This window comes from Erithacus rubecula (assembly GCF_903797595.1).
Source record: "Erithacus rubecula genome assembly, chromosome: 1".
NCBI classification, from domain to species: domain Eukaryota; kingdom Metazoa; phylum Chordata; class Aves; order Passeriformes; family Muscicapidae; genus Erithacus; species Erithacus rubecula.
Window position 1 is genome coordinate 60,259,508 of NC_136658.1, and position 25,136 is coordinate 60,284,643.

The 25,136-nt window shown below is 38.4% G+C and overlaps 1 protein-coding gene across 6 annotated transcripts in view; it reads left to right on the forward strand.

Moving 5' to 3' along the window:
• Nucleotides 1-481: 481 nt before the first annotated feature.
• PCDH9 (protocadherin 9) overlaps nt 482-25,136 on the forward strand; it is a 667,287-nt gene continuing 642,632 nt past the window's right edge. For 5 of the 6 annotated variants that reach the window (XM_079315993.1, XM_079315991.1, XM_079315992.1 and 2 more), the window contains exons 1-2: nt 640-1,124; nt 2,352-5,521. In XM_079315993.1, the coding sequence (XP_079172119.1) occupies nt 2,486-5,521 (3,036 nt within the window). In that variant the 5' untranslated portion in view covers nt 640-1,124; nt 2,352-2,485. Of the gene's footprint in view, nt 514-639; nt 1,125-2,351; nt 5,522-25,136 lie in introns of those variants that run through there. The other variant, XM_079315994.1, reaches the window with a different exon arrangement.

A 25,136-nucleotide genomic window follows, 5' to 3' on the forward strand; every position in this document is an offset into this window, starting at 1 on the left:
GAACCTGCGCGGCGCCGGGTGCCGGCCCCACCGCTCCGCTCCGCGCCGACCCGCGCCACGGGCGGCCGCGCTGCTCCGCGCAAGCGACACCGAGCACGCACCAGGCACCCCCGGCCCCCCCAAACCCCGAACCACGCCACCAACCCGAGCGCACACCAAGCCCTTACTTCCCCATCACCCTCCGCTACGCGCAGACCCGCTGCTTCCCGCCCCGCGGAGCGCCCCCCCTCCCTCCGGGAGCCCGCCGCTCTCCCCCGCGGCAAGCGCCGCTGCCGCCGTCCCCGCGCCCGGCGCTGCCCCCGCGCAGCGCAGCCCCTCCGCCCGGCCGCGCCGGAGCGACGTGCCCGGCGGCCAATGCCGCGGCCGCGCTCCGCCAGCCACCGCCCCCGCCGGCGCGGGCCAATGCGCTGCGGCGGGAGGGGTGGCCTCGCACCGCTCCCTCCCTCCCTCTGGGCTTATTGAGAGTTATATCAAGAATTTCAGTTCAGAGAGAGAGAGGGAGAAGGAGAGAGCGTATGTGAGGGAGAGAGGCTGGGAGGGAGGGAGGGAAGGAGGGAAGGAGGAGGGAAAGCGCCGCCGCTTCCTCCCGTCACTAAAGCAATAACCTATTAGGATTTTTTTATTTTAATTTTTTTTTTTTTTTTTTTTTTTTTTTTTTTTTTTTTTTCGGGCTACTGTCACCCCAGAGCTAAAGAGGGAGAAGCGCCGTCAGACCAACTCTTGCCATTTCCAGTCAGAAGTTGCAGACTTCATGTAGCTGTCTCTGCTCTGCCGAGAGAGGGACGGGAATGGTGTGCAGTGCAGAGTGGAAAATACCCCCGCTCTAAGAAGTGCATCGGATTTTTTCTCTTGCTGTTTGTTTGGGTTGTTGCGTGCACGTTAGGCACCCGAAGGATCGCCGCTTCATAGGAATGAAACGTGGAGAGGATGACTAACGACAGAACTGTGAATTTGTTCCCTGGAGTTGCTAATTTGCCACCCCGAAGCAACACATATCTCGAGGAGGAAGCGTTTGGCTGCTGCTGATTTCTCCAAAACTGGTGGTTTACCAGATGCATTGTGCTGTATCTGCTGGAACAGATCATTGCTTAGCTGCAGCAGATCGTCAAAGGTAGACAACTAACGTAAGTGCAAAGTTACCCTTACACTGGGATGCATTTCCTTTAAAGAAAAAAAAAAAAAAAAAAAAAAAAAGCCAACAGGCAGTATATTTATCTAGGGAAAGAATCAGTGTTTGGGATTCAGTTGATGTTGGTGGGAAAGGCTCACCTACTCGCCGTCACTGCATCCCTACCTGCATTACTCTGCTGGAAGTAATCACAGGCATCAGTTACCGTGCAGCTTAATGCAGATAAGATTAGTGCTTCGGGCTGCCTAGTTCAGTCAAACTGTAGGTGCTGGCAGCCTTGCACCCCGGTAATTCGCGGTTAGCAGTGCATGCAAACAGAAGTCTGTCAGTCGCTTTTTTTTTTTTTTTTTTTTTTTTTTTTTTCCCCTTTCACCTGCATTATTAGTCTGCAGTATTTATATGTGGCAGCTGCTAATATCCTGAAGGGAGATCAGTGTCAACGGGGAAAGGCTGCACCTTTTTTTCCTCCTCATGTCATCAGAAAATCTGTATATTCCCCCATCTGTAAACATGCTCCCTGCTTCTAAGTTACATTTGGAATTTCCAGCATCCTGATTTAGAGTGTGTTTAAAAACAAATAAAGTTTTAGGTTATTAAACAGAAGAAGTATCCAACATCTGGAGAAGAAGCATTGAGCTGAGAGTGTAAGAAACTGTAAGTCCTGTTATTGTCTCATCAGTTAACAGGGATGTGAAGTAGCCAGTGACGACTGCTGCAGCAGCAGCATGTCCGGGTGGTTATTTCCCAGTACGATAGCTACAGAGGGGCAGGCAAGGCACAGCGAGCAGAGAAAAATCTGGTTAGCAAGAGCTAAAAAATACGTATGGAAGGAAACAGCAAATTACATTTGGCAGCTGACATAGCAGTTAGAATCCAGAAGTAGTCCGGGAAGGTTTTTTACTTGCACCAAATGACTGGGTGGAGGAGGGTAGAGGGGGAATGCACGTTACGGATTACACGGTGTACCAAGAAATTATTCAGAAAGTGCGTGTTGAAACAGTAGCTACCTTTAATCCTGCAAGTAGTTCTTTTCATTTGTGCTCTGAGCAAATGCAGCCGATGGGATACTGGTGCATTTGTCCGGAGGGCTTGCTTGTAAAAGGGAGCAGTAGGAAAATGTACTGCTGGAAGCGTGCATTGCAAAAACAAGTAGTAGTTGGAGATTGTGGATTTATCATGCCTTAAAAAACAATAATGCTGTTCTGTGTGGTTGTGTTGACAGTGATGTCTCCAAATAAGAAATGAGATGTAATGCATCCTGCAGTCCATGCATGCCTCCTCTTGCAAATCGCGCATCATTCCTCTCTGGAAACCTTTAAGTCCTAAAATCCGTGAAAAGAGAATAAAAACATTATCATGGACCTGAGGGATTTTTACCTGTTGGCCGCTTTGATTGCCTGTTTAAGGCTGGATTCTGCTATAGCTCAAGAACTTATTTACACTATTAGAGAGGAGCTGCCTGAAAACGTGCCCATAGGGAACATACCAAAGGACCTGAACATTTCTCATATCAATGCTGCCACAGGGACCAGTGCCAGCCTTGTCTACAGACTGGTGTCTAAAGCAGGGGATGCACCTTTGGTCAAAGTGTCCAGTAACACAGGGGAAATCTTTACAACATCTAACAGAATAGACAGAGAAAAACTATGTGCTGGAGCTTCCTATGCAGAAGAAAATGAGTGTTTCTTTGAACTTGAAGTGGTGATTCTCCCCAATGACTTTTTTAGGCTGATCAAAATAAAAATCATTGTAAAGGATACTAATGACAATGCGCCTATGTTTCCATCCCCTGTCATCAATATCTCCATCCCAGAAAACACTCTGATCAACAGTCGCTTTCCAATCCCATCAGCAACAGATCCTGACACAGGTTTCAATGGTGTGCAGCACTATGAGTTGTTAAACGGGCAGAGTGTCTTTGGACTGGATATTGTAGAAACTCCAGAAGGGGAGAAATGGCCTCAGCTGATTGTGCAGCAGAACTTGGACAGAGAGCAAAAGGACACTTACGTGATGAAAATCAAAGTGGAGGATGGAGGTACCCCCCAGAAATCCAGCACAGCTATCCTGCAAGTCACAGTAAGTGATGTCAATGATAACAGGCCAGTCTTTAAAGAGAGTCAAGTGGAGGTCCATATACCAGAGAATGCCCCTGTAGGCACCTCTGTAATTCAGCTTCATGCTACAGATGCTGATATAGGAAGCAATGCAGAAATCAGATATATTTTTGGTGCCCAAGTCGCCCCTGCAACCAAAAGATTTTTTGCTTTAAACAACACCACAGGGCTGATTACAGTTCAGAGGTCCTTAGATCGAGAAGAGACTGCTATTCACAAAGTGACAGTGCTGGCTAGTGATGGTAGCTCTACACCAGCCCGGGCAACTGTCACCATCAATGTCACTGATGTAAACGATAACCCTCCTAACATAGACCTCAGGTACATAATAAGTCCCATCAATGGCACAGTGTACTTATCTGAGAAAGATCCCATCAATACAAAGATTGCCCTAATTACAGTTTCAGATAAGGACACTGATGTGAATGGCAAAGTGATCTGTTTCATTGAGAGAGAGGTCCCCTTCCACTTGAAAGCAGTTTACGACAACCAGTATTTGTTAGAGACCTCTTCCTTGTTGGACTATGAGGGCACCAAAGAATTCAGCTTTAAAATTGTGGCTTCTGATTCTGGCAAGCCCAGTTTGAACCAGACTGCCCTGGTAAGAGTTAAGCTGGAGGATGAAAATGACAACCCTCCAATATTCAGCCAGCCTGTAATTGAGCTGTCAGTTTCTGAAAACAACCGACGTGGTCTATACTTAACAACTATTAGTGCCACAGATGAAGACAGTGGGAAAAATGCAGACATTGTTTATCAGCTTGGTCCTAATGCCTCCTTTTTCGATCTGGATCGAAAGACAGGAGTTTTGACAGCTTCCAGAGTTTTTGACAGAGAAGAGCAGGAACGTTTCATTTTCACTGTTACAGCCCGAGACAACGGCACCCCTCCTTTGCAGAGTCAAGCAGCAGTAATTGTTACTGTGTTGGATGAAAATGACAACAGTCCCAAATTTACTCATAATCATTTCCAGTTTTTCGTATCAGAGAACTTACCAAAGTATAGCACGGTGGGGGTGATCACAGTGACTGATGCAGATGCTGGGGAAAATAAAGCAGTGACCCTTTCCATCCTGAATGACAATGAAAACTTTGTGCTGGATCCGTACTCTGGAGTTATTAAGTCCAACGTTTCTTTTGATCGAGAACAGCAGAGCTCTTACACCTTTGATGTTAAGGCAGTGGATGGAGGGCAACCTCCTCGCTCTTCTACAGCGAAAGTGACAATAAACGTGATGGATGTTAATGATAACAGTCCTGTTGTCATCTACCCACCTTCTAATACTTCCTTTAAGCTAGTGCCACTCTCAGCAATTCCAGGATCCGTGGTAGCTGAAGTCTTTGCTGTGGATATAGACACTGGCATGAACGCTGAGCTGAAGTACACAATTGTAAGTGGCAATAACAAGGGTTTGTTTCGGATTGATCCGGTGACAGGTAATATCACTCTGGAAGAAAAACCAACTCCTAATGACGTGGGGCTGCACCGCTTAGTTGTCAACATAAGTGATTTGGGTTATCCCAAATCTCTGCATACTCTTGTGCTTGTGTTTTTATATGTAAATGATACTGCTGGAAATGCCTCCTATATTTATGATCTGATACGCAGGACTATGGAAACACCTTTGGATCGGAACATAGGGGACAGTAGCCAACCCTACCAAAATGAGGACTATCTCACAATCATGATCGCTATTGTGGCGGGTGCCATGGTTGTCATAGTGGTGATATTTGTCACAGTTCTTGTTCGCTGTCGGCACGCCTCCAGATTCAAAGCTGCCCAGAGGAGCAAGCAAGGTGCTGAGTGGATGTCTCCCAATCAGGAGAACAAGCAAAACAAGAAAAAGAAAAGGAAGAAAAGGAAATCTCCAAAGAGCTCCCTTTTGAACTTTGTTACCATTGAGGAGTCCAAACCTGATGATGCAGTTCATGAACCTATCAACGGGACAATAAGCCTTCCAGCAGAGCTGGAGGAGCAAAGTATAGGAAGATTTGATTGGGGCACAGCACCACCATCAACCTTTAAGCCTAACAGTCCTGATCTTGCCAAGCATTACAAATCTGCCTCTCCGCAATCTGCTTTTCATCTCAAACCTGACACTCCAGTTTCAGTGAAAAAGCACCACGTGATTCAGGAACTCCCGTTGGACAACACCTTTGTTGGTGGTTGTGACACCCTTTCCAAACGCTCTTCCACTAGTTCAGATCACTTCAGTGCCTCAGAGTGCAGTTCCCAAGGAGGCTTCAAGACAAAAGGCCCCTTACACACCAGACAGGTAAACGAGCACTTTTACTGGTCTATAAGTACTGCATACAAGTGCCCGATCAACCAGTATTAAAAGTGCCACTGTGTTGTGGGTTGGTTTTTGTTTGTTTATTTTTTATTTTGTTTTGTTTCATTCTAATTTAATTTAGTTAACATTATGGGGGGAACAAAAAAAACCTCAAACTAAACACCAAAAACAAGAACAAACAAAAACCTTGACCTCTGTCATTTACCCGGGGCTTAACTATGTGTTTGCAAAATGTCTCTGATACTTTGGGTTTTGCAAAATTTTGATTGTTAGAGGACTATTATGCCTCTGTGCATGTGCACATACATGTGCATAAACAAAACTAAAAAAAAAAGATAACTTTTTTTTTTCTCCCCAGTATTTAACTGTCCCATTGTAAAAACTTACTGAAGAGCTATTTCTGTACGTGCTAAATTTCAGTCAGAAATTTGACTGTTTCAAGGTTGAAGGGATATTTACATTGTTTCAAATTTCAAAGTGAGTTCGCTTGAATTTCTTTTCCAGTTCAAGCTGATTTGGAACCTTGCTAAGTTAGTGTTACTAAAAGGGTTAATTTTTTTTTCCCTAACAAAGACAGCCAAATTTCCAAGCTACTTCATCAGTGAAGCACGTGGTTTATTGGTAGTATATAACTAAGCCATACGTAAGTCTTCCTCTTGTTTGAGTTCAACATGATTTTGTTGTAATAGATGAAAGTTGGTATCGCATAGACAGTTTGCTGCATATTTAAAAAAATGGCCAAAGCATACTTTTGAAAGAAATGCGTTCTCTGAATACATCTGAATTATGCAGGAAAAAGAAAAAAAGTCAGTCCATTGTAAATATTTTCTCATCTTAGTAATGCATAAGTGATCTGACATATCTCATTTTAAACTGTGAAACACGCCATATGAAGAGGGATTAGGAAGCTGAGAGACTCATATTTCAACCAAATCCAGCATTAGGGTTTGTTGTTTAGGGGTTTTATTTTTATTATTTTCTTCTTAGGTCTAATAATTCCTTGCTAATAAAGATTTAAATGCGGTGCTGTCTTAATTTATTTTACGGGCGCTCGTCGGCGGGCGCCGCGGGAGCGCGCGCGCGCGCGGCCCGTAGGTGGCGCCAAGGCACCGCGCGGCGCGCGCTGGCCCCGCGCCAGCGCTGCGGAGGCTGAGGGGGCCGAGGGGGCTGAGGGGCGGCGGGGAGCCGGGCGGCGTTCCGGCCGGGAGCGCCGCCTCGTCCCGCCCGGCCGGGCTCCCCGGGGCCGGGCTCCCTCCGTGCTCTCCCCGCGCTTCCCCCGGGCTCCCTCCGCGCTCCCTCCGCGCTCCCCGCGGGCGCAGTGCCCTCCGAGCGGCGGCGATTTGTCGGAGCTGATCAGGGATATGGATCCTAGGGAGCCAAGCGAGACGCAGTTAGGCTTGTCTTTGCAAAGCGGTTTTGACGGTAGCCGAGTTTAGGACAAAGTCATCCTCTTGCCGCTGCGTTAGCCTTATCTGCGATGAATGTGCCGTTCCCAGAAGTGTGTCTTGACTTTGCGCGTCTGTGAGGTGTCACGCTGACAAGGTGCTAAGAATAAAACCAGCGCTTTGGAGGCAGTTCTGCTGAAGTAACTGCTCTGACACAGCTCCTTCTTGCGAGTCACTGAAAACACCAGGGAAGAGTCTCACAAACCCCTCATCTCTCTAAGGGGCTTCAAAGAAGGGTCTGCTCCCCAGTCCATCTCACAGCATCGTACACTGTCAGCATTAAGTTAAAAAAAAAAAAAAGAAAAAATATTAAAAAAACCCAGAAGATATCTTCATAGTCTGTGCTTACTTGTCTGAAGTTTTCACCTCAGTTTTAGTTGTAAAATGCAATGCCCCCCAACCACACATTGCTTTTCTGTTCTGAGATTATTTTAATTTAGGTGTAAATTAGCTTTCCAAACTCTATCAGAAAACTCAGACTTAACTCCTCGTGGTATCTAGAGGCAGCTGGGACACTCAGAATTTTTTTTTGCCTGACAGAATGTGTAAGCTCTGTGTGGTGAAATTGAACGTGAGGGGGGAAAAAACTCCCACACCCATACAAAAACAACTGGTGGTATTTCCAGAGTTACCTGTATTCATTACATTAAGTACGCTGGTCTCCATTTATTAGGATCTGTAATTATAACTATATATGGACCTGATTCAAATTTCACTGAGGTTTTCGTGTATCCCTTTAGAAGTCAGCAGATACTCATGATTTGGATTCTTCCTGAAAAAGCTGTATTATTATATGCAAATGAAAATACAATTCTTTCTTAGGTAGAAAGTTTGTATATTTTTATTTGGTGGGGAATGATATAGTGTCTTTTTGGTTTTTTCTCCCAATGATGAGTGTTACAGGAGGCAGTAATTTTATGCTTCCTTGTCAATTTTCACTGGACTAGTATAACCATCAATGGTAGTAACAATTACCAATCCTCCTATTCTTCTGTCTGTAATTCCTAAAATTAGGATGCATCTTCATTAATATTCATTGGCACAGGAGTGAAATACACCATCATAGGTCTGGTTTTTTTAATTTGTGATAGAGTATGGCCTTTAAGTAAAGTACTCAGATTTAAAGATCTTATTGAACAGTAGTGTGCTAGTGCCACAGCATCTGAAAAAATTGTTTACAAATTCATTTAGGAAGAGATACTAGTTCTGTGCCATTGTACTGTTTTCTTCAGATTAAACATTGCTAATTTCTCTGCATCTAATGTTCAGTTAGGTTATTTATACATATATTCAGTAACTTGCTGTGTTTTGCAAAGAACATGAGAATTGTGGATAATGTTAAGACAGGGAAAGATGAAATATAGGATAAACATATATCTAAGAAATACCAGCATCCTCCACCTTTACTTACAGTTTCTTTTAGTTCAAGGTAAATGCACACACAGTGTGTCTTTCAGATGCATTAATATTAGCAAAGAGCTGAGACCTAAGTCAGCACTTGGACTTCATTCAAGCAAGTTCTTGATACTTTTGATGGGCATTGTAATCCCAGAAATCTGTTAGAACTAGGTCTTAAATAAAAAAAGCTTGTAGAATTTAAAATATATTGTTCAATTAAAAAAAATTCTTAGGTTTTGGGGGAATTTTGTGGGGTTTTTTGGGATTTTTTTGGTGGGCAATTTCTGTGCAATCATCAATAAATTTAGTGGAAGTTCTGTGGTTAAGTTTTTACATATGATTTTGAATTGTACAAACTGATGTTTCAGAAGTACCCAGTACAAAAACCAAAGCCTCCTTCAAGTGCCTATCTTGCAGTAAACCTGGTGGATGCTCTGAAAAGAGCATTTTTGAATACTTGAACTTGGGATTGTTCTAAATGCTAATTCACGTAATTAGAAGTATGGAAAGGATGTTGCACACCACCAGCTTCTACAGCTGAGCTTCCAAAATCAGTGTTATGACTCATAAAGAATACTGAAATCTATGCAGGCTTCTCAATCAGTGTTCTTTTCAGTATTTGATTGAACTTTAAAATGCGTTTCAAATTAGTAAGTCATTACACCAAACAGCTACATAGAAATACAGCAGAAGACGACATGTTGTATTCTTCTATGTGAAAGACTTCTTTTGAAAAGCAAATAAACAGACAAAAACTCCTACTCAATGTCATTAGATTAACAATAGATGAGATAATAAAAGAAATTAAGGCCAATTTTCTGTGGTTATCCCAATTTTAAATTATAACAACTTCATTTAATCAGATTTAAAGCACAGCAGTGACAAATAACACAGGTTTAAAAATATGTATCAGTATAGGTTATGTCAAAACCTTCAGTCTTCATTCCTAATCAAAATACATTTAGGCAAGTGCTTAACTTTTATTTAATAAGGTAAAACTTAAGCAGATCCTTAAAGTCCGAGTGACTTGAATTGTTGTCTTCAAGAAAAAGTCATAAGCACACTATAAGCACTTTTCTGAATCAAAATGGTAATTTAGAAATTTTGGAAACATGCATAGTTCTAGAAGATTCAGGAAAGTAGAATATATGTTAACACTGTCCTTGTATTTCTGTGCTCTAGTGGCAGAAATTAAGGATTTGGGGCTTGAATTGCATATGAACTACATTCCATACTAAAGTATATTTTTAATCTTATACTCAATAACATAAGCTCTGTGGAGATTGCTTTATTCTTTTTTCAGCCAATAGACTTCTTGCCTGATCAAGGAACAAGTATCCAGGCTCCTGCTGATCAATGCACATCACTTAAGCTTTATGGGCAAATCTAATTGATGTTATCTTACTCTGGAGTGTTTAAATTTGTAAGTTTGGAGTTTATGTAAGAGAAAAGAAAAGCTGAAAACATTAATGACTCTTAATTTGATACGCCGAGAGTGGCAATTTCAAGGTGCATAAGTTGATGGAAATCTGCATTGGAACAGCAGTGCAGAGCTTACGTCACCTGCAAATATTAAAATTCTGTAACCATAGCATTCCACAATTCTGCGTGCAGTATTATTTTTAGTGGCCTTGTTTCATCACTTAGTATAAATAAAAAATACATACATTCTTTTGTATGCTTAGCTTGGTTTGTGTGTTAGCATGGATATTAGACTTGGATGAGGACTAGTCATCTGGAAAAGTGTCTGCATGTAAAATTCAATTGTTTTCTAGTTCTGTATATTTGTATATCTATACTAAAATATTAGAAATGGTGATAATGTACAGTGTATTTTTTCTATTGTTGTATAACTGAAAATTAGGTTAACAGATTTCACTGAACTATCTAAAGAAATTCATCTTTGAGCTGAGACCAAGCATGGAAAATTTCAGCTGAAAAGAAGAATTTTTCAGAAAGTTAAGAGCATGTGAAAACTGGGAGTTATAATGGATATGTGAACATAACCCTAAGCTATAAAACCATTTTCAATAGTGACGGGTAGACGTGCTAAACTAGAGTAGGGAACACTTTGTGTATACAGATCAGGCAGTAAAAGCTTAATCTTAATTTCTCTTTAAATGTTTCCTGTGCAAAAGATTTTTTATCAGAATCATTCGAGCCTCATCTGTCCCAAATATCCAAAGCCAAACTTTCACATATGCTAAGAAATTTGTGCCACACACGTGAGTGAGAACTGGATCTTGAGAGTTTTATGCTATTGCAATTTTGTGATAATGTTCTTTTGTATGTAGGAACAAGGGAGAATCCTTTTAGTTTCCATTTCAGATTTTCACTTCTAAAGAATCTCTTCTTCTAGCACAGCAAAACCATATCAGCCACACTTTATTGACAGCAATTTTATTGTAGCTGGAGGCTTACAGTAAGCTGTTTATTGCTGTTCCCTAACGCAGTTGACAGCAATTGGGGAATTAATTTTCTTGCCCCTGATGTGCTTTCTTGGGTATAAACAACAGATGTTAAAGATATGAAAACTATGACCCATTTACATTCAGCAAGTCTTTATGGGAACAGTCTACCTGTCTGAAGGGCAGGTTTCAAGTCCTGAGTAATTTTGCTCCATCAATTCTAAGATTCTTACTTTTGCAATATTCTTTATCTTGATAAATACTGTCCAAGGGCCAGATACATGATGCTTATGGATAGATCCTCATCTAGGCAATTTCTGTTCAAGAATAGCTGGATTCAAGTTTCGTTTAGTTCAGGAGATGCTGTATCTTCTTACTCTACTATTTAATTGCATTGAATCTGTAGGATTTAACTGACAAAATGTACATACAGTGTTCTGAAAGATCTAACAGGTACTGCCTGAAATTTTGGTATCACTGCTTTCATAAAACATCGGGGTGGTCTGTAAAATGTATACTCATAGGTTTTCTCAGTTGCTATTCAAATACAGCCATGTTGTATACATTCTCTAAAGTCCATGTCTTCATGGAAGAAAAAAAAGTACATAGAATTATGTATTATTTTTTGCTTTTTTTATTGCTTTGGCTTTCCAGTCTGTGGCACAATGTATGTAAAATGATTTACCCCCATATACTGGTGCGAGCACTTAATCAGTTCATTTCTGGTTTATATGAGATAACATTCCATTGAGTGGAAAGATTTACCAGACTGTAGATAAGAGATGAATGGATGGTATCATATTTTACTGAAGTGTGGAGGGAGGAGAACATCTTTTGTTCATTTCTATCTTTTAGAAAGACATTTGCTGCATAAGGGGTTTTAGCATCTTACCTAACTGAGATTTTAAGTGCTAGTCTAGACACAAAATGCATGGTAACCATTCCCTTATAATTGAAACACTATACAAAAAAAGTTACTCCTAATAGAATTGCAATAATTTTCTTGTATTGGATTATTTTCTAGTGAGCTTTGAACTCTCTCTTGAAGCAGAAAGCTGTTTCTGGCAAAGACACCTTAAATTGATACTGCTACTTTTTCACTGTTTGTGAAATTCTGAAAATTTGAAATAAAAAAATAAATTGTTTTGAATATCAATATTGTAGCCATACAAATCCATGTGTATGTTATTCCTGGGTCCACTGGGTTTCAGGAAAACATAAAGGCAGCTACAATTTTGGTGCAAAATTCATGTTGAACTTTCTAAAAGTATCTGGACTTTCAAATTTTGGAATGATTTGGCCTTCATTCCCAATTTAATTTTGATTTTGTGCATACTTTGAATTATATGTGATAATACAGAGAAAGGTAGTTAAAAATCTGATTTGTAATCTTACTGTGGTGTGTAACTTGTACCAATCTCAAAAGTTACTCGTTCTTTGCTTCTTTCTTCTTTTCAGCAAGTGAGGTGGGGGGTGAGATTTGTTTTAAAGTCTTGACATGGGTTGTCCTGCATCTTCTGTTGCAGAGAAAGAAAAATTCGTAGTTCTTCATTTGTCAGGATTTTTTTGGTGTGTAGAATGCGTAGTTTCCGATGACCTGATCTTGTAGTTTTGCCATTTTTTTTTGTGAAATGTCACACTTCACTCCTGATTTGTACACAAATATTAGTATTATTGCTGGAAATTTGGTCTGGAAAATGCACACTTCCTGTTACAAGAGGGCTAAAGAGCGTTTTTCTAGAATAACAGTTCATCATTTGAAATTGAATCCAAGCTGGGATAAATCTGCTGGTTTATTCCATCTGCAGCTCTTTCTAATGTTAACTTCTTTATAAAAACAATAGAATGATATTAGGATAATATTTCCAAAATTTAAAAAATATGTAAAATTAATCAGGAGTGAAGTGAATTTAAAACTTATTTTATTTTGAGCTGAATTTGATAAAAAGGGAAAGATCAGCAGTCAGATTTTTCTTGCTTCCTTTGTTTCCCCCTCCCCAGGTTTGCAGTAAGGCATTTTTTAAATGGCAACCTCTTCCCAGTCCAGAAAATGAAATTGGATGTTCTCACTGGCTGATATCTAAAAGAGAATCGCTACTGGTTATAAAACATTTCGTACCCTGAAACTGATATTTGTTAATTTGCCCTCATTCCTTCCAGTGAAATTGTCAGATGCTTCATTTGTAGTTTTGAATAATGCTCTTAGCACCTCGTGTGTTACTAGTTCATGTGTTATGAGTAAGAAAAATCTCTTATTGGTTTTCTTTATCATTAAGAAGTGTTAAATATCTGCCTGTACAGTATTTTTCATCAAATGAACTACTTTAGCCTATTCCTTGTAAGGTCATATAGCCTTTAAAAGAGCCTTAAAAAGCCTTTAAGAAGAAAACCATGCTTCAATTATGGATGATATTTTGCTATTCTTCCAGCCCTTAGTTGGTAGTCAGCAATAGTATCTCTGAAATGGCTATGCCTGCTAGATGTAAATATCTGTCTCCTTCAAAATACATAAAGTTTAGAAACAATTGTCTTTCTGATGAAAAGGTTCTCAAGGATGCATATGTTTCTACATATGAACTATGTAGCTGCACTGCTGAGCTTCATGGTGAAATGCTTTGACTGCAGAGGTTTATCTTCTCTTACCAAAACTGTTTTGGAAGAAATTCTTCACTTTCACTTCAATCAAAGGTTGACTTTACAGGAAGGGATTCAGGAGGTCCAGAGAATGGTACAGACTAATGAATTTTAGGAGAGCACCTGCCTCCAGTGTTGACAAGATGCACAGCCTGAAGGGGAATGATATTTAACTTTTGTTTTTAGTAGCTTTCCATTCAGTGAAATAGGTTTTGGGAATATTGTTGTTATTCCAGTTGCTCTTCTTAGAGCATGTGATGACATCATGATTGTTTCAGGTGCCCAGATTCTGATGGTGGATCCATTTCTCTAAGGTGGATTATTTCTCTAAGTGATGTTCACAGAAAGTATCATTTTTACAGTTTTCACCAGTACACTTAGCTGGTACTGCCTGCACACACAGTACATTTTGCTTCTTATGACACTATGGTGGGATTCATCTTGTCTGACTTCTAATTCTATAGCAAATCTAATCTGCTTCAGTGGGTTTGTGATTTACATCATCCTGAAGAAACCATGGTGCTTTAAACTAGTTGTCAAAGCTGAGCAACACAGTTTGGTGAGATGCATCCTATGTCCAGTGAAGAGTACAATTTGGAAGATCATTATTCTTCACTTTCCTAGTGAAGAGTATTGCTTCTCACTGAGGTCAAGAAAAGGGTTTTAAGATTATGTATTTCTTTAAGTGAAGGTATTATTTACATAGTGCATATGGGCACAAAAATGTATGTGTACAGTTGCCTTTGGGAAAGTCTCCTTTAGATTATTACTCAAATTCAAAGGCTTCCAAATTATCAGAGAGAGCCTTACTGACTTTTTATCAAACTGTTATCTGGCCATCAACTATCTATTTTAGTAAGATGGTGCAATGAAACATCAGTTATTTTGTTCTGATGCTGTTCTGAGTATTTCTGGTTTTCCGCTGCACTGCACATTCCTTGGTACCTTGTTCTGTGAACCTTAGTACAGACCATTCGCATTATAGTGTAAAAATGTTTCTTTTACCTCTCTGGTAAAAGGTATATGTCTATAGCAATATGAATTTTCAGTCAGTTGTCAGACTGTTTCACTTTCACCATTGCAAAAATACAGGTCAAAATATCAGTGATATGCTAGTGTTACTGCTAAGAGAATTTGAAATTGCCTTCAGTTTGTGGCAACAGTTCTCTGAAACATGGATACCGTTGAAGCCTGCAGCATGCAGAGCAGCAGGAGGAAGGCTGTGTGCCACTTGCAAAGCCCTAGTCATCTCCCATATTTTTAACTACTTACAGATAAATAAGAAACAAACAAAACCAACAAAACCCCCAACCAAACAAAAACAACCAAGCAAACTACAGCACCCCCCCTCCCCCCACCCCCAATTAAATCTGCATCTACTAAGGACAGTAAACGTTGTCTGTTGAAATTTAATCTCTCTACTGTACAGGAGATGGACTTTGCCATTTGAGATTTCATTCAGAAAGCTGTTACATCTATCAAACATTTCAGTTTGAAATGAATGCCTGACTTTTTGCCTTTGTATGCTACAACAGCACCAGGTTGTCAGTCAACAGAAGTACAAAATGAGACAAGATAGGTGATCCACTGCTGTGCTTGGCTTTTTGTTTTTATTTTACATCTTTTTTCTTCCTCAAATTAAAAAATGGCAATATTTTTCTATAGTGGGGTAGCAGATGAGAAACATGGATATAGTGAAGGGAAGTCACTGCATTTCTGTTAGTCTTGGCTTCTAATGCCCATTCTGTTGAGACCTTCTTCAGCAAGAAATTTGAATCTTGTGACATTCTTGGGTTTTGATCTGCTTCCCTGAGTGCAAAGCAGAATTTTTTTCTTAATGTGATTTTTCAGATTCTGAACTAAGAAATGGACAAAAGCATAAGTGTTTTTTTGAAAGGTTTGATAAAGTAATGCACTTCTCTGGTTTTGTGATGTGTCTATTAATAGCATCCCCACTGAACATCCCTGGATTTCAATATCACTCAGCTATGCTGAATCTAGGCTTTGGCCCTCTTCTGTGCTTTAGCAGTTGATTAAGAAACATTCTAATCCTTCACAGAGTACCAAGAAACTAATGGCTTGTGAAGTATTTTAGTTTTCAAGCTTCTACTATAAATGATACGAAAAATAGTGTCATTTGGCTGATGCTTAAATACATCTCTTTCTTTTATGAGATACTGTCTCTGTCCTTTCATGTTTTTCTTTTTATTCTCTTCTTTTATTCTCCAAGCATGCTTATTTTTGTAAAACATATTCATGCACATATTAGAAATCTGAGTTTCCCTCCCTCAAATAAATAGTATCACAGTGCAGATGTGGCACATTTTATGTACAATCTGTTGTAGTACACCCAACACATTGTTTGTGTCCACACAAAGACTTTTAATGAACCATGCTGTTTAAGATTCAAGGATTTGAAACATTTGGAAGCGTATCTGGATAGCAGCATAATATGGGAAGCCATCCTATATCATTTGCAGTTAAAACAAGTAGGCAAAATAATTATTTCATATGTTTTACTTGCTCACTTCTTTTCTTTTTATGAGATCATTCATACTTATATATGGCATAATGCATTCACAATTTGTAATAGATGTGCTATCTCACAGACTTATGATAGAAAATTGATTCTGAAATTAAGAACAAAAAATGTACATCACAAAGCAGAGGAGTGGAGATTGCAGCTCAGTAACTAGATAGTGCTTCTTGAATTCAGCAATTTGAAAGGGAGATTGGGAGGAGAGATGAAAACATTCATATATCTTTACATTTCAAAATGGTTTAAAGATGACTGAACTTGTAGAGAAACTTATTCTTTAATAAGAAAGCTGGCAGTGCTGCTGTGATATACAGATTGTCAGTGATCCTCGAGTCAACTTCTTCAAAGCAGTTTGCTGAGCATTTTTCAGTACAGCAGTTTCATTCAATTCCTGCTGAAGCTTTATAGATGGTGCAGATCACCTCCAGACAAAGTACTTCTCATTGTCATCTATGGTATTTATCTGTCAAAAGTATGTCACAGAAGTAATTCCCGATTTTAGAACTTTCATTCTTTGGATCAGTGGTGACCACATTAAAAAACGCTCTGCATTCACTGTCTCACACTTGGTATTAACATTTTCAAGTCCTAGTGCTAAATACCAGCTTTAGTTGTATTCAGCATTGTGGAAATTCATTTCAGTAAGCCTCTAGCTACTGAACAGTGTTATATCTTACATCCTGCTGTCCTCAGTAAAGATAGTTGGGGGTCAGGAGAGCCCTCTGCACTGTCTTCTCCTGCTTGCCACTGCTCATGACATTTGGCATCTTGTAGGGATGCTGTGATAGCACCTTCAATTAAAAGCCATAGGCAACAAGCATAACAAAGAGAATCCTTAAGATTGCTTAACATTATGCCATTACCTCAACTTGAATAAAACCAGCATGAGAATAAATTGCCTGTGTTAGCTTAATTGTGATCTTCACCTAAGTGCTACCCATGAGACCTTAGGCCCAGCAGTGGGAGCATCAGGGGCTAGAGATAAACACTAGCAGGAGTACCAGGGTTTTTTTCTGAGATTGCTTAAATTTATCATATTTCCGCTAGAAAACACTGACACAATTTTATTCCAGCTTTAAAGCCTTAAGCTTTTGCTGCCTGTTTTGGGTTTTCATTACTTTTATGTCTATACAGTTACACAGATAATGAAAAACAAAAAAACCCTGCGTATCTCCGCATGTAACACCACTCTGCAACTATATACCACCTCATTAGTTTTTTCAATATCAGAGATGAGTTAGCATTCTGTCATGAAATCTGAACTGCCACCACATCTTGCTGAAGCTTATAAGCCATGCCATAGTAACTTTCACAAAGCACATTGACTCCTGCAACAGAATATTCAGTCTTGTAAACACAAAGAAGTCATCTGTCTCTATCTATATGTGTAACTGATTAGTTTGACATTTTCTCCTGTAAATTTTGCTACTCTTAGAAATCTTTTGAAATATAAAGGGAGAAATTTCAGTTTTGTCTTTTTCTGCACAATGCAATTGACTGAGGTAGACCTAACCTCATTTACATTTGGACCGTGCTGTACACTCATTACTCTTTGAACATGATGTGCCTTTTTCTCATTTTTTAAAGATTCTATCTTCACTGAAAAAAAATGTATTTTATATCAAGATTGCTGTTGTGAGGTATCTGCCTAAATGTAAAATCCTTGTGGAGACAAGAAAGAGGTATTTTGTACCTTACTGTATCTGGTTGAGGTCAGCCTGGAACAATTCACTTGGGGTTGGTCTCTACTGGCTCTGTACACGTGAATCTACAATACCTTATCATTAGAGGGATTTTTAACTGCCTTACCTACTTCAGTGTGAAATCATGCTGCACTGTCTTGCAGTGAGGTGCCTTTGAGGATATGAATTACGTGTGTACTTACTCTAAGTCTTTTAACGCTTCTCAACTCATGCCAAGTGAATCTGTCCTCCTGTCTGGCAAAACCATACAATTTTGTCCTGTGGTTGAACTAAAGTCCTTGAGCTTTCACATATAATACTGATGATAGTAGCAGAGGTACCCCTAAGTGTTCCTGCCGGACTTTTATCACCATCTGGTGCCATTCCAATGCATTTTCATACATCTTCAACATTGGTGTTACCGTTCTGCAAACTATGGTCGATTGCCAATGATTGCAGCTGCATGCAATGGCTGTAACTCAGTCACCCCCTAAGGTGGAGTAATATGAATCGCCAAAATCAAACATTAATTCAGCACAGGCCATTACATTGCGATGGTGATGCTATAGATGTGCCAGTATTCTATTTTTGCTAAAATAAACCACAGTATTTTATAGGAAGCATGATCAGAATAAAGCATTTCATCCATGTTGGATGTCTACTCCTTGTTGGTAATAAATGAGTTAACTAGGAACAAATGTCAGTTCCTTTGCAGTGAGGGAAGCAGTCTTGGACATGAGTTGCCTTCTTGGCAATTTATTTTGTTCAGATTGAGTCTGCCTGCTCCTAAGAATGCACTTCTCAGTATATATCCTCCACCTTTTTTATAGTTTCTCCTGAAACTGTCCATAGATTTGGGGTTTATATCTCTTAAATTATTCCATTGTGTTGTCTCATCTCTTTATTTTTGAGCTAATCTCAACTTTTTTTGATATATTTTACTTCTGAGCCTTTCTAGGTAATTTGCTTGCCTCATATACTGCACAAGTGTTCCACCCATCCTCTCATTTTCAATATACTTTTATAAGCATTATTTTCTCCCATCAACCTAGCTACAAGACCACATATTTGATACAGTCAGTAGTTAACTCAGTTTGAGACATTTTCCATTCACATGTGATACCTGCTGGCTGCTGCTTCCAATTATGCCATACGCTGGAAAGCTGAGCTGTTGAAGTATTGGAGTGAATGTTGTAATCAAACTAGTTAAGAAGTAGTATTGTGTCTGATAAAGGGTTCTGGACAATGTCTGATTTCTGCCATAAGCAAAATACTGACAAGTCCTGCTTTGTTTTGCTGCTTTTTCAGGTGGCAGAGAGCTAGACATACATTCATTATATTGTAAAATCATAACCTTCGAGATCTTGCTGAATCTGCCCTACAGCTATTTATCACATGATTACAGGGAATGAAAATAACATTCTTCCTTCTACTAGGAATATGTTGCTAACCTTGGGGCAAGATAGTGCATAATTTTATGTGTGCCTAGTCTTGCTGTTATATATAGACTGTTTTGAGATTAATCAGTCCTACCATTTCCCAGAATTTAGCACTAGTGCTTTAGCAGAGCCAAGGAGATTTCATATACTTAGGCTCTTGGCTGCAATAGTGACCAGAGATCTCAAGTCTGAGTCACATTTATATTAATGCCATTTTATAGTCATGGACAAAGGCCAAAAAGATGCTAATATAATTTGCTCCCAAGTTATTATTATATTTTTTTTTTTTTTTAGGTTAGGGCTGCATGTAACTCTACTTACTCTCAGTAAAGGCTATCTGAACCCAAATCTTATTTTATATTTGTTACTTTTCTATTTGTGAAATCACAACTGTTTCCCTCATTGTTTTGTTTGTAATCAAGGGTTGAATCTGTCTCCTCACGTTTCTTTGATAATCCCTCCTTCTTCCTCCCACAAATAGGCTGAAGGAGATGCATAGATCTATAACATTTTTTTCTGTCCTGTGGCACCCATCCTTCTCTTGCAGCTTCTTGAGTAATAGCTGGGTTTAAAAAAGAAGCAGTAATTCACTTTAAATAGCAAGAATTACGGAAGCTGAAGCTCAGTCACTTTTCACAATTACCAGTTTAACCACTGAGCTGCCAAGCTGCTGCTTTTATAAGTGTAGCTCTACTATAGCTCTGTAACAAATACAGCTCTGACATCTTGAGTTACTCTGTTTGCAGGGTGGTTTGCAGGGAGTAGTTTTAAGCCCATTGAAATAATTTCTGATACTATATAAGCACTTTCTGTCATGGCCACTTTTGAGCTACTTGTGCATATAGATAACATTTTTTAGTGTTGTCTAAAGATAAATATTTCTGGAAAAAAAATCTGAGCTATGTAAATTGAGTTTCAGGTTTTAGTATCTGTGATACATACTAAGAACAGCAGGACAGCATGAAATTAACAGAAAAAAACTGAGGCAGATACTGATGAAAACAGTTGAATATGCAAATCAGACTACATCCACTGTTTTAAGAAATTAAGTACTTCTGAATGTAGTCATTATGGTAGTCTGTGCCCGCAACAGGAACTTGTACACTTAAAAAATAAATGTTATTTTCTAATCACAGGGGGAAAAAATTAACACAATTCTAATACTTGGATCTGTGATATTTTTAAGTAGTTTAACACAATGACAAAATGCCTTGTACTTAATCCAAACCCACTGGAGCTTCAGATTATGCTGTTCCAACTTGCTGTGTGAATTTTCTTCAGGGGATTCCTAGTTGATTAAAGCGTGATAAAAACTGACACCAGGAAGGGAGAAGTTTGTTTTTATTCTCTTCTGTATTGAGTCAGCTGTCCCAAAATATAGGTATAAAAGCAGCAGTCCACTTTTTCAGACAGAACTGAGGCAAACATAATGATTTTAAATTCTGCAGAACACACTTGGGCCAAGTTCCCATTTATATTATTGAGAATTTTGCCTGATTAAGAACTGTTTCCCCCTTATCTCTGAGTTTCTTGGACAAACTGTGTTGACTCTGATCTAGTAAAGTAGAGCAAGCTTCTTAATCTGGCACATTAAATAAAAGCTCAGCTGGGAGAGGAATGCAGTATTTTGTCTTTGCATTTCAATTGAGTCGAAACTTCTTATTTTAACTCAAGCTGTGAGAATCATCTTTAAGCAATATAACATCATACATAAAATCAGGTGATAGATGCTTGGAATGAAGACAAGTGTATGATGGGCACATCTTTCCTGTTAATTAAAACAAAAATAAGTAAGTGCAACATTCAGACTCCTTATTCAGTTCTGTCAAGCAATACTATTTTGACTTCAGCACTCCTGCTGTTTGGAGTCGTGGACCTTTCTTTTTACACAGACAGGGTATTATCCTAATCTGCATGCTGGGAAAAAGTCCAGTTGAGAGTAGCTGAAATTCTAAAGAAGTTTCACTTTTGACCACATCCCAGTTTTGAATCAAGATTGCTAATGTAGGAAGGCTAGCACTTCTAGAGTTGTGAAGAAGGTCTTTCCCCCTCCTCTCCCGTCCTTGAGAACCTCTTCCTCCAAACTTTTTTCCTCACATTTTGCTTCATTTTCTCTGTAAAAGTTGCTCATATTTCTGCCAGTGTAGTATTGAAATGACTTGCACTTTTTTATTTCTAAAAACAAATTATTTTTTCCACTTGTACTGACACTTCAATCTTTGCCAAAAATCTGAATAGAAATCAGCAATTGTTCTGTAATTCTTTGAGCAATTACACACACTGTGTTTCAAAATGTAAAACTTCAGCAAGAAAAATCTAGCATAAATCATAAACAAGTAACTGATGCTAGTACTAGAATGCATATTTTTTATTTTAATACATATAAATTATGAAGCATAAATACATTGTCAGTAACCCCATGAGTGATCTAGTTTATAATTTTATCACTTGTTGAATGCAGGGAGGCTGTGTGTACACTGAATGCTTGTAAGCTAATTTGTCTTGCAATACTCAGTTTAATATACAGAAGTACTTGTTAAGAATCGTACCGAAACAAAATGTTTGGTTTAGTCTAACATCATACCAGAAGGTCCATCCTTCAGTTCTCTGAATCAGTAGAAGAAACAGATTGTTTCAAACAGAAGATGAGAAATAACATAATCTAACCAATCTGCACTTTGGAAGAGTCAGCATAGGATGTCTAAGGTTTCTTGCCTATTCTGAGCTAATGCATTTATTTGACAGAATACTGAAGAACTGACCATTTTATTTAAGATTTTTTTTTTTTTTTTCTGAAAAGCAAAAGTCTTGGTAGGTTCAGATGGGTCTTTATAGGTGGGTAATTACATAATGCTCTTCAGGGTCAGCCAGCAGGGTGAACCAGTTGACAATATCTTCACTTGGGAACTGCAATATTTAAGGCATAGCTGGAAAAAAGTAGGTACTTGCTTCTTCACAGTTTTGTTTTTTTTTTTGCTTCCCCTAAAGAATTCTGTCCATGATTTTTCTTGAACTTTGAAGTCCATGAAGTTTTTTTCTTCTGGGGATTGGAAATTGTCACTTTTTAGAAATCTGTTGATTAAAATTTTGCGACCCGCTGTTCTGTTGTTTTTTGTTTGTTTTTTTTTTAACTAATGCTGCAGGATTCGCTTTTATACTTCATTAAGGCACTTTGACTTCTCTTCCTACTTTTTTCCTACATAACCAAATATAGGAAAAGTATTCTTCCTCTCTTCCCTTACCTTGACTGCAGGCCTACTTTTTTTTTTTTTTTTTCACTTTTACGTTATTTCCCAGGAGAAAGAACAGATTCACCTGTGGAGTAACCATTATCTGTTAGGAAATGAATCATACATCTGTTGCATGTTACTGGCTTGTGCCATTTTATCAATAACCAATATTAAATATGTAGACCTAATTAGTATATCTGGGTTTTGATTTTAAAATAGAAAGATTTCCTGTACCCCAAAACAATGCATTTAAGTCTGTATCAATGATAGCTCTTTCAAACAGAACAGGCAAAAATACTTACATGATATATTGTTGCATAGCTCCTGAAAAATAAAATTTTAAAAGATTTTTTATAGTAGCATACATAGCAGTATGTATATAATTGTTTATATACATTTAGGTGTTTTGGAATACAGAAATATCAATATTGCTCTTTCAGTTATGAGTAAATTAAGGTATAGAGAAATAAAATCTTATAGGTTATACTTATTTTCAAAGCAAATGGTAGAACATGGATTAAAAATTATGTACATCCTATGCAGAAGAATATATATGTATTCTTATATAGAAGAATAAAATTAAATTAAAGTGTTGATGTGTTAATGGAGGAAAACAACAGTTTTAGAAATCTAGGATGCCAGTGCCACATCAGCAGCTATTTGCATAGTATTGTCAGGGACAACTGCTCTGTAGACAATCCAGTGAATCAGAGCTGTTTGATTAATCAAATCAAGTCTCTGTTGTAGCAATGCAGAGAGGTTATGTCTGCTGGCAATCTGATTTGAAATCAAATGTTTATGGATTAATGAACACAAATCAATTGTGTCTAAGCCCCTTTTCAAGCAAAATCTTAGGTCTTTAGAAATGAAGCTAAGTAGAGAATGATTAGCCTGGTCTGACAGCACAAGTGAGAATTTATCCCCTCAAAATACACTCTTCACAATTAAATAAAATCCAAGCAATTAAAAGGAGCCAAAACAAAGCAAAGAACAAAATTTGCAAATAGTGTTTGCTATTTTATTAACATATGGTAATGCAAGCAATCTGTAATCATAGTTACATTGCATTCTAATTGAACAATAAACTAAACAGAGCTATTCCATATCAGCTGAGGATCTGTCCTACAATCTGTGTTTTAAAAAAGCAGTCCAGGCCTCACCTCCAGATGACCCTTGCACTTTATTGTATTTAAAAAAAAAGAACGAATATTCTTTCTTTCTTAGCAGTAGTTGCTCATTAAACGATCTTTAAAAATTGTGAACAATGTGCATATTTTAAAAGAAAGTGTGTAATCCATTTGAGCATAAAAGAAAGTTCTTCTGCTTTTATAGGAATTGACTCAGAAATAATTCATGTACAATTTTGCATTCCCTTGGTCTCTCTCTTCTCCAAGAGGGCTCTGCTTTGGTTAGATACTAAATTAGTTATATCTAAATGCCACCTTTGTTTCTTCCCCCACTGAGCTTAACAGTTAATTTTCCTGGCTAGAATAAAGAAATCTGTGCTTTCATATTTTATCCCTTCCCCATGGTGCAGTAGACCAATAAGAATAATGTAGTTCTTACCGAGTTAAGCAAAAAGAAGCACTTTTCTGAAGAAAATTGGCTGGCTTTCACACACCACAGAAAATTCATCAATTAAAAATGGAAACAGCTGGAAATTAACATCTTCTTCTTGTTGAAAGTGAATATTAAGCTGCTTCCGATTTGACTTTCCCTTTCTTTGTTTGAAGATGATCATTATTATTTTGCAATTACACTTTCACTTCCGAAGGTAGTGATAGTCTTACCTGCTTGTACTTGTTTTTAAAAAACTTGACAATGTCTAGCATTTGACCTAAAAGTAGCTGTACTGGCTTTGTGCACAACATAACGGAATCTTAAGTTCACAGAGGATGAAATTTTTATCAGAACAGTTAAGGGTTAGCAAAGATTTGCATTAAAATCTCTGGGAATTTTACATTTTATACAGAGTGCATTTGAAAAGCCTACACTTTTGCCTCACACTATATCCTAAGGGTGTTGCCTGCTATTTCACTTGAAAGGTGATTTAATCTGGAGGTTAGAATATTTTAAATGGAAACATTAGTGATGACAGTCATTAATCCGAAAAAAAACCCAACTCAAAACCAAAACAAAAATGGCACGGCATTCTTAAGATTTTAAGAAGTAGATGCTGTTTTGTGCAAGGAGAAACTCCATGAACTAGCCTCTTTGATGAAGTTTCATACTGTGTCCCCATCTCAAAGTCATGCTTCTTTTAGTGTGTAATAGTGAATAGTATATTTTAGCTGCTTACTTTAGTGCTAATTATTTAATTTAATTTTGGTTGATTAGTTCTATCAATTTAAGTTGATTGGCTGGTATAGGTTTTCTACTTATTTTGGTTGTATTACTTTACTTGGGCCTAAGTAATTTAAGAAAGGAGAATAAGAAGCCAGTCATCATGTTGCCTTGTGACTGTGCATGTGCATGTATAGATATGAGAACAGATATATATACATGTGCTTGTATGTACAGGATTACATATACCTATTGAAATACTAGGATTCTATTTCAGAGAGAGGACATGATGGTGGCCAAAGGTACATTTTGTATAACTAACATGCACTGCTGTGTATTTAATAGCTAGAGAGTCATCAGAAAGAAAGTCAAAGTAATTTTCAGCAGTTTTTATGATGACCAACTTTATTTTGGTTGTGAATAACCCAAAACTACTTCACCTTGTCCAGTTGAGAAGTTAACCAAGTCCTCTTACAGTACTGGACAATCTCTGTTTATGAAAACAGTTGAAGATCTAATTTCATGACATTTGAAGGTTT